The 13,510-nt window shown below is 46.8% G+C and overlaps 1 protein-coding gene across 7 annotated transcripts in view; it reads right to left on the bottom strand.

Moving 5' to 3' along the window:
• Window positions 1–248: 248 nt before the first annotated feature.
• The window catches only part of SLC4A7 (solute carrier family 4 member 7), a 470,313-nt gene continuing 457,051 nt past the window's right edge, over window positions 249–13,510 (bottom strand). For all 7 annotated transcript variants that reach the window (XM_085630550.1, XM_085630551.1, XM_085630545.1 and 4 more), the window contains one exon: window positions 249–5,546. In XM_085630550.1, coding sequence (XP_085486676.1) covers window positions 5,465–5,546 — 82 coding nt within the window. In that variant the 3' untranslated portion in view covers window positions 249–5,464. The remainder of the gene's footprint in view (window positions 5,547–13,510) is intronic.

Consider the following 13,510-nt stretch of genomic DNA (forward strand, 5'->3'; position numbering starts at 1 on the left):
CCCCTACCCCAAAGTGGCTCAGATACACCCTACTTCTGTTTTATCAACAGCTAGAGAAAAAGAATACTTTGACAGATTATTGCTTGAAGTATTAAATGGAACAATTAATGTAATCCATTTGAAGAATATTGAAAATGGATGTATAAAGTATTCTGATGTCCATTAGAACTTTGAGCATCACATGTATAGAACTTCAAACGTTTGCCTACATTGTTCCAATAGATAAAAAAAAACGAACAAACATCAGCAAGAGATCATCACATTTTTATTGCTTTCAATTTTTGTAATGTTACAAAAATAGTTTCTCTAACATTTATCAAACAAATTACAAAGGCAAGTTGTTTTTTCCCCAACAAGATCACAGAAAGAATTTTGTGGATCTCACAGTATAAACTGAGAAAATATGGTTTACTTTCCGTACAATATTTACCTAATTTTTAATTTTAATACAAAATAATAAAATGACACCATCGTAATTATAAAAGCAATTGTAAAAATCTAGAACTGTGCCGTTTCACACAAAGTATCACGTGTCATAATGAATACTAAAACTCGTTCTCATGAATTAAAATATTCATAACACTGGAAGACGTATACACACTTGAATAAAGCAGAATGAATCAAAGATTAGAATAGGAAAACATGATACAAATGGCATGTTTCTTTACATGCAGTGTAAATTCCATGTGTAAGATTTTCTTGGAACCTCAAAGGAGCATGAATTGATAGTATAGTTCAAACCCAGCACTATTAAAAAAAATGAAATAGCGACAGTGGATTTCTGCTCTAGTCACCCGTAATTGTTGGCAAATTTCTCAAGCTCCCTCTGGAGTGGTTCCTTAGTCAATCAACTGGCCATTTAAATGACCATTCTGACCACTCATTAAGGAATGGAGTTCTCTGTACTATTCCATTCTGCTTTTTTCGTTGCAATTCTCTACTTTAGATAATAAAGAAAAATAGATGTGTTATTCAAAAGGGAACAATTTACAGTACTACCCTTTTGCTATCAGCCAATGTGGTGTGTAAATCAGTCATTGGAGCAACCGTGCCTCAACCATTTTTCACTGATCCCAAAAATATGCACATTGCTTTAGAAAGCAAGTTAATAAGAAGTCTTGAGCATCTTGTTGTCAAGCTGAAGTACTTCAGTGGATGTCTGAGTGGATTTTTAAATATCCGTTCACCCTTCTATACTGCACACTCCAGTGAAGCACTGTGTGGGCTACTGCAGTGGAGGTTGGCCACCAGTTAGCTTAAGCTACCACCTATTGCATAAAAAGGGGGATGCAGTTTAAGAGCTTTCCTTCAACCACAACTTGGTGATAAGAGAATATAGGAATCAAGCGGGAGCTTCTGTTGAGACGGGAGTACCAAGCATGCACTCTGGCAAGCAGGCTCCTCACCTCTAGAAAAACAGCCAACACTATCCTCTAGCTCTTGACATATGGCAAAAACCTCCTCTCAGATGATCCAAGAGGATTAAAGAAATCAAAAAGATCACACCAAACACTAGCACCTTCAAAACGTGCATATAAACAAATGTACTGATTTCTCTTCCTTTATCAGATAACCTTGGACACTGTAAAATATCCCACAACAGAGGTCAAAGTAAGCAGTAGAAGCAGTTTTTATCTTCACAGAAGTTAGGCAGTGAAGTGCACCCATGATCAGGAAGACCAAACATAGTAATCATTTGACAAGTTAAAATTAACCGCCCACATTTTTACTACATGCCTTAGTTTTGCTGGGGGTAATATTTATTTCCCTGCACACGTTTACAGTGTTGAGGCTACAAACTATGTACAATATATGGACATCACTAGGTTTTACGGAAATCACAGTCGAGTTTATGGAAAAAAAACTGCTGTCCCCATTAATCAATGATTCAGATGTTTCAAATCGCCTGCTTTCTAAAGATATGTAGGACAATAGCATTACATTTTCATGAAGTGAAGAACTTTGCTGTAACTCATGCTGTATTACGACTAGATGGCATCCATATATTTTTAGTGATAAGAAATATCTTTTTTGCCAGATACTTAAGGGAGTTCCATTAACTTCAAAAACTTGTTAGTATAGCGACCCAAGTACTCTGCATGAACTACGACCCGCGTTCCAGTAAAACGAAGAGTGAATTAACGTGGCAGCATTTGCAATTAACGTGGCAGCATTTGCAATTTAGGTACATGAATGAACACATTACTTTTTTGCATCCATAGCCTAAACACATTACTGCCCTCTCCTGGGGGGAATGCTAATGGACATTAAGATTTAAGATTACATAGTGTGTGTGTCCAAGTTTAGTATCTTTGTAATTAACTTAGTACTGTTTTTGGCACGTCTCCGTAAATGGATTAGAAGTCTACTGTGATTTATGTCTAATCCTAATTTTCCCCATGTTCCACCTGTGGCTAAAGATCACCTGAAATGTAGGCATAGAGTTTCTAATTTCAGTATAAAAATAAACACTTGGCTGTTTCTAACAAAAGGCTCTGGTGGAGGAGTACTTTCGCCTCGTACACAACAACTGTGAAACTAACAGCTAATGGATTTAAATTTGCAGTGTGCACTTTTCTTTGTCTGGTACATAATAGACTTTGCATCCATGTAATTAACAGACTTCTATAAAAAATAAATAACTGACATATAATATTAAAAGTGGCAACACGTTTGCAGCACTAGGTCCAGCAGCTGGCTTCGCATCATTTTTCTGCCAGGCTGAAAAAAAAAAAACTATCATACTGACCATATACGGGCATACGATTCTATGACTAAGTTATAGATAGCTAAACAAGCAACAACTTTGTGTACACCTTTCAGAAAGTATGCATACACCCCTTTATAGACAATCACTCTTTCTTTAGATACATGGTATGTCAATGAGCATTCACGAAGCTAGACTTTGTAAACATGAACTAATAGGGGACCACGCATGGAGAAAGACAAAGATAGGGAAGCCTGTCAGAAATGTATCCTCTGTGACATTTAGCAACTTCCTGATAGTGTTACAGATCAATGGCATTTGAAACTAAATTAATGCATGTTGATGCACAACCTTCAGAAGAATGTCAGTGGTTACTTAAGCTTCACTAATGGGAGAAAGCAAAATGGCATACTATTGATATCTTCGTTAGAAGGAACCACACTCAGTTTAGCAAAGCGAAGTCAATTGGTTGATGGATCTCTGCAATCATCCTGAAAGCAGCCTTTCTTCATTCCCAGGCATGGCAAAACAGGACAGCAGTATGCACACAGGTTTGGGAGCAACATTTGATATTGATGGTACTTAACCCCTTTCATTACTGTTGATTCCCAAAATTCCTTTGAAATACTACCAGCGCGAGCCTTATTTAACTGAGCAAATACTGTTGAAAGCGCTACCTGAATGCCTTTCCTGTTCATAGAAAAATTAATTAAAGGATTAAACATGACAGTTACGCAAATAATTACACCTGCATGTATTACACACAGTGTTTAAACATAACTACACTTAGGCTCCCAGACAAAAATATACATTTAAGTTGACAAACTGCAAAGGCTTGTCATCACTTTGTACATGTGGAATTTTTAACACAAGTTTAAAATCTTTTCTTCAAGACACCCGATTCCAACCCAATTAAATTTCAACCATATATTTTTTAACATAAATAAGAAGCTAGTGAGAACAATTGCCTGAGCTGGCTTCATAGCCACCTCAAGCACTAACCTCTGCCTATGCATACAAATAAAATGCAGGACTGCGTCCGACAGGGGATTTACTGCAGTGGAATCTGAAATCCAAGCATTTGCACCAACATTCGCCCTAGCTCATCTCCTACAATAGTTAAGGCAGTGTTGACCAATGTAGCTATTATATATTTGATTATTCAACTATCGGTAATTCGCTTTATTTCTGTTTTTGCAATGTGATGGGTAAGACTAATAGGGTCTGAGCTCTTTCGACCTGGACACAGTGCATATTGGATGAGGAAAGCAAAAGGATAGAGCTGTAAACTAACTGTAAACTTCTTTCCAACTTGTATTTAGATGTGTAAACAATTAAATAAGAATGAGTAAAATGCAGCAATACCCTTTTGATAGCGAACTCCGCCGAAATTTTATAATTTAAAGTACAACTTTCATTTCCATTTGTAAGTTTAACTGATCAGGTGACACGTTTTACAGTCAACCTGCACAACCACACTGTACAAGGCAGTCATATAAAACAATGCCTGAAACACTGCACTATTGGAGGATTTACCCCGTTAAGTATTCAGGAAGCAACACCTCAGATTTGAAATGTATGATACAAGTCTCAAATAACAGCAGCAAAAGTCTTTAGAGGCTTAAGGTTAGTGACCCGCACAAGTACAAGAGGAGGCGAGTAGGCTTAAACCAAGAATAAGGATTATTTTATAATTACTTTGGAGATAGACATTTCAAAACTGTAACCGAAATGTAAGGAGGTGGACACTGCCTAGCTGTAAAAGGTATGTAATGTCTTATACTGCTCAAATAAGGCATGGCAGACACCACAAACAGGGCTAACATCCCTAAGGAGGTGATGGAGATTGCACTTGTAAATGAAACTGTCTCAGGCCAAGGCTGGACAATACTGGGTAGTTCTGAAACTACATGGAAAGAGAGTGAAGAATGCACCAAATTGTGTGAAACTGATGCAATACAAGTATCAGAGGCAATCATCCTGGGTTCCAATGCTATATACATACTAATACTGATGGACTCAAAGCACGCAGCTATTGCAGTTGAAACGGATCCTCTTGACTAACCTGTTCAACACTGGCAGCTGAAAGACACAAAGTCATGTTTCATGCAAAGCAGAATCCAGGACCAATGATCAAAGACACCGGTTACAGTTCAGGGTACAGCCACATTCACGAGAAGATTAGTGAAGAATACAAGGATGTTTTCCTCAAAGACATCCCACTTAAGCCAGCAAAGCACCTTAGCACGACATCTTTCCAGACTCTGAATGGAATAGCCAAAAGGAAGACTGATTTGTACTCGATTGAGCACTAGTATGCCTAACCTCGTCGACAAATTCAGCAATCTTGTCCTGCACAAAGAACTACAACCCTAAGTGATCATAGTGAAAATGAAACTTTTCAGGGGCTTTTACAAAGTTCTTTTTAATCTACTCGAAGTACCTGATCCCAAATAGTTACTGCACCAGTCGAGCTCACTACACTACACACCGTGTACCAGCAGCTTCATTTAAAATACCTTCCTATTTAAAAGAATAAAATTTTATTTTTGTAGCATAAATAAGATTGCTCACCTGATATCTAACTGTACATTACAAACAGCGAAAGACGTTCTCTGTAGGTACAATATTTACAGTTCTGAATTTGAGGCGCACAGGCAATACTTTAAAAACAAAATAAAAACTTAATCGCTCTTGAAGGACATGGCAACCAATCAGGATACACACATACATATATACACACACACAGGTTCACTTCTATAGGGAAGTTTCAGTATTCACAAACTTCCCGGACGGCGTGTCTTCTATGCTTATTTTCACACTCGCTGGTTTGTCAGGGCTGTTGAAATAAAGTACAATTTAATTACTAAGGTTGATCTGACACAAACACTTGTTTAGAGAAAACCTTGAAATACAAACCTATGCAGTATGTAACTATATTGCATAACCTTATTTAACTACAAATCCTAGGACATCTAAAGATTCAATGTTTTCTGCAAGGGGGCTTTTTCCAAGAAGCATGAAAAAGGGTAAATGAAGGATAACTGTTTTACAAGATAAAAAACCTTTTGTGAAGTTCATAGTCCTAATGCTCAGACAGAATGATGTAAGACACTAGGAGTGAGAATTGATTAAGGCCATTCCCTGTATCCTAGCTCACATTCTGCTGACAACTGCTCAAAAACATAAGTAGATCTTTTTCTCTATGAATGCTTTAATGGGTTTAAAGTGGTCCATAAGTTCTCCTTTCACATGCCAAAACCCAAATGTAATATTAGCAGACAGTTATGAGTTGGATTCTGTTCTCCTGCGGATTTTAGATTTTCAATATGCCAATTTAGTTAAAATTGTGCTTCGAGTTACTCAAGAAACAGTCAACTTCACCTCAAATCAATAAAGTACAAAGTAGCTTCACAGCTCAAAAATATAAATTACAAATATTACTCTCCACAAAACACATCAATAAAGAGATTTATATATTTTGTAGTGCAAAGAAAATTGAGTAACTTGCTCAGTTTTCAATTTGGTAGGTTCAATCACATTTCTAAACAAAAAGCATAAAGATGGACAAAACCAACCCCCCCCCCCCCCCCCCAAAAAAAAACTACAGCTATACTCGACTGAAGAGTCCAAAGTTTAGCGAGATCTATTGTTGCGGACTTGACTTTGGAAGGGGGACAGGAGATGTGTACTCTCAGACCGGCGATGTGCACGCTCACGGCATGTGTATCAGCTTAGTCCAGGACAGCACATGGGCACGAGCACAGCGGGTCTTTCAGCTTGCGCCTGGAGCTTGCCCCCAGACAGCAGATGAGCACGCGCAGGCATCTCTAAACTTTCAGGCGCTCCCACCCACCTCTCGCTCGCCTGGACCGCCCCATCGGCCTGAGTTGGACACGCACAGCGTCTCTTAACTTTCGAGCGCACCCACCGCGCGCTCGGCTGGACAGCCCAATCAGCCCGAGTTGGCGGCAGGTCGGCGCTTTGTGCACGGCTGAGGAGAAGCGCTGTTTCTCACTCAGGAGGGACTCCGATCGCGCCCTGTCCCTGCCGGCATCCTCCCAATGCGCTCGAGGCTGAAGGCGGGAGGCTTCTGCGGCTGCAGTTCCCGTGTACTTACGAGGCGAAGGAACAAGGTGGCCAAAAGAGGTATGGTTTGTTTCAAATAAAGCATAATTATAACATCACTGTAAATGATTGGCCTGATGACAGCGCAGGAAATCGAGTAAGTGCTGTTGCTCATTAGTTGACTATTCCAAACGTGTACGGCGTCTTTTACTGAGATGTGCACGCGTACAGACACGCGATGTGCACATCTACTGTCCCCCTTCCGTTGTCGCAAGCCTCACGCAGTTTCACTTTGGTAATGTGCACGCGCACTCAGTTCAGGATTTCCTCAAGCCCCGGTGAGCGACGCGCTTTCGCTTGTATGTCTTGCATCAGTGAATCTGGTGTGAGAGCGCTTGTAAAGCAACACCTATGTTTTAGTGTATTCCAATACCCCAAGGGAACCCACAGTAAGTGGCACTGCTCCAGCCCTAAACTGGCCTATCCATATTGCAAAGGGCCGGCCTGGCCTGACTAACACTGCTTCGTTTCTTTACCAACTTTTCAGAGGGAGCGGCTTCACATGCGATTAACCAGCGTCCAGTTCGTTCCACCTATCCGAGGCATCATGTTTCACTGACCTTGGCCCAGCCCTACCTCTCTTTTCAAGTGAGAATAAAAAACGGGAGTCTCTCATAGGGGCGTGACCGCTGTAATAAAGGGCGTGGCATAAAACACAAGCTAAAAATGTGTGCTTAGCATAGTGTGCCACCAAACTAGTATTGTGCTGCTTCCTTCCATTCATCCTGATATATTACACAACAAATAACATTACACCTACAACAAGCCCGGACTATTGGCTTAATGTTGCTTTCCACCAGTTTTTTTTTTTTGTCCGTCACTTTCCCTCTGTTGCTGCTTCACATTTTTTTATTATTCCGTTACAAGCGCACAGCTTTTCTTTTTATTAATGTGGCTTTCCACCCGTTTTTTTAAATTCCTTTACGAGCGCTGCTTATGTCATGCCGCCTTCCTGAACAGCAATGCTAAACTCCCTGGTTTTCAAAACGGCTCTTGCAGACACACTCTTCATGTACAACAGGATTCGTGGGGTTATTTTGTTTTATGGCTGGAAAAGGTAGCGTTTAGTGTTTTTTTTTTTTTTTTAAAGTGGTGTTTAAATAATTATTCGCTTGGAAAACGGATTTAGACTTCATGGTCATTGCAATTTTTGACATGCTTCAAAAAGCATTCGTATGCTCCGATTGAGTGTGCACTCAGAAGTACCCCATGGCACAATTAGGCACTGACTTAAGTGATTCCCGATCATCGTGCACTAAGTAGTTCTACCCCCTGCAAGCCAAAGCAGGCGCCTACTTCTGTGCTTAGAGTGAAGGTAAGACTGGCAGACAACTCTCAAAAAACACGTGAACAGGAGTGATGGAAAATTTACGTCTTATCTTACCAGGTTAATCATGCAAAAGAACAAGTTACTTACCTTCGGTAACGATATATCTGTAAGAAACATTAGTTAGATTCCTTACCTTAGAATATCCCCAGGCGTCAGGCTGGATCCGGAAAGATTCGTCAGCAATCGTCGTGATCGCTGGGATGACGGAGTACTTAGACGCTGCCGTCGTGCGCGGACGTCAGTTCTTGTACATAGCTTTCCACGCCAGGAACGCAGAGCCATGCAAGAAACCGACACTGGTGCCATGCATGAATCTAGGGCCCTGAAAGGGATGACCTTAAACCCTAGATATCAGTTCGCAGAACGGGGAGGATGGGTGGGGCGGTAAGGAATCTAACTAATGTTACAGATATATTGTTACCGAAGGTAAGTAACTTGTTCATCTGAAAGAAACACGTTAGTTACATTCCTTACCTTAGAATAGATACCCCAGCAATACCAACCCCGGTGGTGGGTCTGCGAACCAAGATCACACCAGGAAGTCCTGGAGAACGGAACGGCCAAAGAAGCAGTCTCTAAGGACTTGGCTGTCCAGGCAGTAATGCTTAGCAAACGTGTGCAGCAAGGCCCACGTAGCTGCCTGACAAATGTCCTGCAGAGAGACTCCCCGTCGCAGGGCAGTAGTAGCCGCTGTGGCCCGAGTGGAATGGGCCCTCAGCCCCACAGGAGGTTCCTTCTTAGCCAAGGAATAACAGGCCTTAATGCACAAAACGACCCACCGAGAGATGGTTTGCTTGAGCACTGCCCGCCCCTTCTTAGCGCACACGTAGCCAACAAAGAGTTGGTGGTCCACCTGGAACGGTTTCATGCGGTCCAGATAGAAGGACAGCGTTCATTTTGGCTCCAGACGGTGGAGCCTCTCTTCCTTTTTCGAGGGATGCAGAGTCGGAAAGAAGGTGGGCAATGTAACAGACTGGCCGATGTGAAAGACAGTTACCACCTTCGGGAGAAAGGAAGGACGAGTGCTGAGAACAACCTTGCCCGGATGGACAGAGAGGAAAAGAAGCTTAGAAGAAAGAGCCTGGAGCTCACTCACCCGCCTGGCAGAGGTGATGGCAACAAGGAAAGCAGTCTTAAGAGTCAGAAGACGGAGAGGACAATTATGAAGTGGCTCAAAAGGAGCGCACATCAGATAGGTTAACACCAGTTTCAAGTCCCACTGAGGCATTATGAAAGGGACAGGAGGAAACATAAGAGTAATGCCTTTAAAGAATCGAGCAACAGGGGACTTGAAAAGAGAAGGCTGATCAGGAAGCCGTAAGAAAGCAGAAACAGCTGAAAGATATCCCTTGAGGGGGCCCAGAGCAGAGCCCTGCTGGGCCAGGGAAAGAAGAAAGAGGAGAACTTCTGAAAGAGGGGCAGAAAGGGGATCCACAGCCTTTGCTGTGCACCATGCCACAAATTTGTTCCACCTGCAGGCATATACCGTTTTAGTGGAGGGACGCCTGGCTGCCAGAATGACATCACAGACTTCAGGAGGCAAGTCAAATGGCATCAACTGTCGCCGCTCAATCTCCACGCATGGAGGTGGAGGCTGGACAGATTCGGGTGGAGGACCGTCCCCTGCTGCTGCGACAGAAGGTCCTCCTGAAGAGGCAGTCGAATCTGGGATCGTTTGATAAACTGAGTAGCTTGGGATACCAGTATCTTCGTGTCCAATCCGGAGCCACAAAGATGACTTGGGCCCGGTCGCGCCTGATCTTCTTCAGCACTCTGGGCAGAAGTGGTGTAGGCGGAAAGGTGTACAGCAGACCGCAACTCCACTCGCGACGAAAAGAGTCTCCGAGCAAGTGCCGTCTTGGAAATTCCAACGCACAGAACTGATGACATTGCGTGTTCTCTTCGGTGGCAAATAGATCTAAGCACGGCTCTCCCCACTGCCGAAAGAGGCCTTGAGCCATGTCCGAGTTCAGACGCCATTCGTGATACATCATGCACCGGTGGCTGAGTTCGTCCGCCCTGGCGTTCAGAGAGCCCGTCAGGTGTTGAACCACCAGGGTGATGCCCTGATGTTCCAGCCATGTCCAGAGGCGCAGAGCCTGACAAAGGGTCCACAACCCCACCCCGCCCTGTTTGTTGCAATACCACATGGCGGTGGTGTTGTCCATGAACACCTGCACTACACTTCCCCGAACAGAGGGAAGGAATGCCTTCAGTGGAAGCCGGATCACCCGCAGCTCCAATAGGTTGATATGGAGCCGGGACTCCGCCAGAGACCAGAGGCCTCTGATCTCCGCCTCTCCCATGTGCCCCCCCCATCCCAGGAGGGACGCATCCGTCACCACTACGTGCACCGGTTGGGGTAGGGAGAGGGATCTGCCACTGACCCAATCGTGGTCCGTGAGCCACCACTGCAACTGCCTTGCAGTGCCCTCCGAGATCAGGATGTGGTCGGCAGGTTGCCCCGATGTGGAGCCCACTGGAACTTCAGGTCCCACTGCAGAGCCCGCATCCGCCACCTGGCGTGATGTACCAGCAGGATGCAGGAGGCCATCAGACCCAGCAGCCGCAGTACCAACCTGACCGAAACTCGAGATAAAGGCGGAAAGAACAGAATCAGAGCCTGAATATCCCGAACCCGCTGTTCCGGAGGATAGACCCAAAACTGCGCCGAGTCCAGAACTGCTCCGATGAAAAGGAGCTTCTGGGAGGGACTCCGATGCAACTTCGGCACGTTGATGGAGAACCCCAGCAAATGCAGGAGGTCGGCCGTAGTCTGGATGTGGGAGACGACTACCTGGGGTAAGCCCGCCTTCAACGAGTCGTCGAGATAGGGGAAGACTGGAACCCTAATCCACGCAGATGAGCTGCGACCACCGCCATCACTTTCGTGAACACCCGAGGGGCACTGGTGAGGCCGAAGGGGAGCACGGTAAACTGAAAGCACTCGTGGCCTACCGTGAACCGCAGGTAATGCCGGTGGGCCAGCAGGACGGGGATGTGGAAATATGCGTCCTGCAAGTCCAACGCTACCATCCAGTCTCCAGGGTCTAGGGCAGCCAGAACCTGAGCTAAGGTGAGCATCTTGAACTTCTCCTTCCGAAGGAAGGTGCTGATGCTCCTGGGGTCCAAGATAGGGCGTAGGCCCCCTTTGCCCTTCTTGGGAACCAGAAAGTAGTGGGAATAACAACCCGACCTACTTCTGGGCCAGGAACGCGCTCGATGGCCCCCCTTGGCCAAGAGGGCCGTAACTTCCTCCTGCAGAAGTTGTAAGTGATCCCCCCCCGACATGCGGTGGTACTGCGGTGGCATGGCTGGAGGGGTCGCCTAGAAGGGGAGGGAGTAGCCCCTTCGGACGATTTGCAGCACCCACCTGTCCGATGTGATGGTACGCCAGTGGAGCAGGTGATGGCGAACTCTGCCTTCCACTGGCGTGAAATGGGCCTGAAAGCTCGGACTAGGAAGGCTTTGAGGCAGATGCTGCTGGGGCAGATGTGGGCTGACCGGCTCTCTGTCCCCTTGCTCCGCCTCGGCGGAATCCACGTCCGCGTTGAGGCTGGTTCTGCGGCCTGTGGCTAGATGGATGTGTGGGGGCGCCCCTTCCTTGGCCACAAAAAGGGTGAAAAGTGAAAGTTTGAGGGCGTGGGGCCGAGAGACCCAAGGACTTGGCCGCAGCCCTGGAGTCCTTAAAGCGCTCCAGCGCACTATCCACTTTGTCGCCAAAAAGGCGACGCCCATCGAAGGGCCTGTCCATGAGGGTGCTCTGGACATCTCCGGAGAAATTTGTGGACCTCAGCCAGGCGTGGCGACGAATCGCCATCGTGGCCGCATTTGCCCTACCTAGCGAGTCCGTGGTATCAAGCCCACATTGTATGGAGTACCGTGCTGCATCCCGCCCCTCAGCAAGAGCCTGGACGACCTGTGTCCGGGCCTCCTCCGGACACTGGGGCAGCATGTCCGCCACCGTATCCCACAAGGAGTGGGTGTAACGGTCCAAAAGGCTGCGGTGTTGATAGACCGCAACCCCAAACTAAGGGAGGAAAAGAGCTTCTTCCCAAACTGTTCCAACCTTTTGGATTCCCGAACCAGAGGAGCGGACGAGAAGGCGGCCTGGGAGGTAGAGGCCTGGATAACCAGGCTCTCAGGAGTGGGGAGCACTGACAGAAAACTGGGGTCGCCCGGTGTGGGGCGGTGGCGCCGGGCCATGTTCCGGTCCACAGGAGTGACTGTGGAGGGCTTGGACCAGTTGCCCATCAGAACGTCAAGTCAGTGCTTCATTGAACTGCAGTAAAGGCTCCGAGGAGCTTACTGGCGGTTGAAGCACTTCAGTGAGGAGGTTAGTCCTCACGGCCACTGCAGGGAGCTCCAGATGAAGGGCTTTGGCAGACCTGCACAGCACCACAGAATAGGTAGCACCCTCCTCCGTAGCCACGGAAGGAGGAGAGATGAAACCAGTGTCAGGGGAGGTGTCGAGACCACTGGCATCCCCCAGCTCTTCTGCCCAGTCCTGATTTAACTGGCACTGCTATGCCAGAGGGTCTTCAGACCCCTCCCAATCGTCCCAGTCATCCGACTTCTGGTAGACAGGCTTAAAGGATGGAGCCGGGCAGTAGATGAATTGCTCATCCATCGGTGCCGGAGACGGCGCCGCTCTGACGCCGGGCCAGGACTGTGCCGGGGGCGGCACCGAAGGGGTCGGCGCCGGGTCGTAAGGTCAACCGGTATCCAGGCCTGGATCCCATGGGGGCCTGCGTCGTCGGGACTGAAGTAGACGACTGCGCCGGAGCCGGCTGCTCGCTAGGCCTCCCAGTCGGACCTGCGGGGCCCGAAGGCGCGCCGGCAGGCCTCGACAGCGGAGCGAGACTACTCATGGCCACGAGGAAGTCTCGGATCTCGCTCGGAGTCGCATTAAGCCCAGGGACCAGAGGGTATGGGGCCGGATGAGACTCCTGCGGCTCAGAGTGAGCCGCGCGGGTGGTGCCACCCTCAGCCAAGTCATGCGACCGGAAGTCAGAAGAGCGATGTCGCCTCTTCGACTTCTTACTGCGCCTCGACTTACCGGAATGCAAGGACTTAGACCCCGACGAGCAGTGATGGCTGCGGCTCCGCGACCGGTCCCTCGACCTCCTCCTCGACCTTGAGCGGCGCGGAGCCTACTGCTGATCTCGAGCAGCTTGCGGGACCGCTCCAGCCTAGCCTTCGAGGTCCAGGCCCGGCAGGCGAGGCACGACTCGGCATCATGGTCGGCCCCAAGGCAGTAGAGACACCGGCGGTGGTGATCCGTGACCGACATCAGGCAGTGACAGGCGTCGCTCGGCTTGAACCCGGGCATCCCTACTGGCACC

The sequence above is a fragment of the Triturus cristatus genome, chromosome 10, assembly GCF_964204655.1.
Source record: "Triturus cristatus chromosome 10, aTriCri1.1, whole genome shotgun sequence".
Taxonomy (NCBI): Eukaryota; Metazoa; Chordata; class Amphibia; order Caudata; family Salamandridae; genus Triturus; species Triturus cristatus.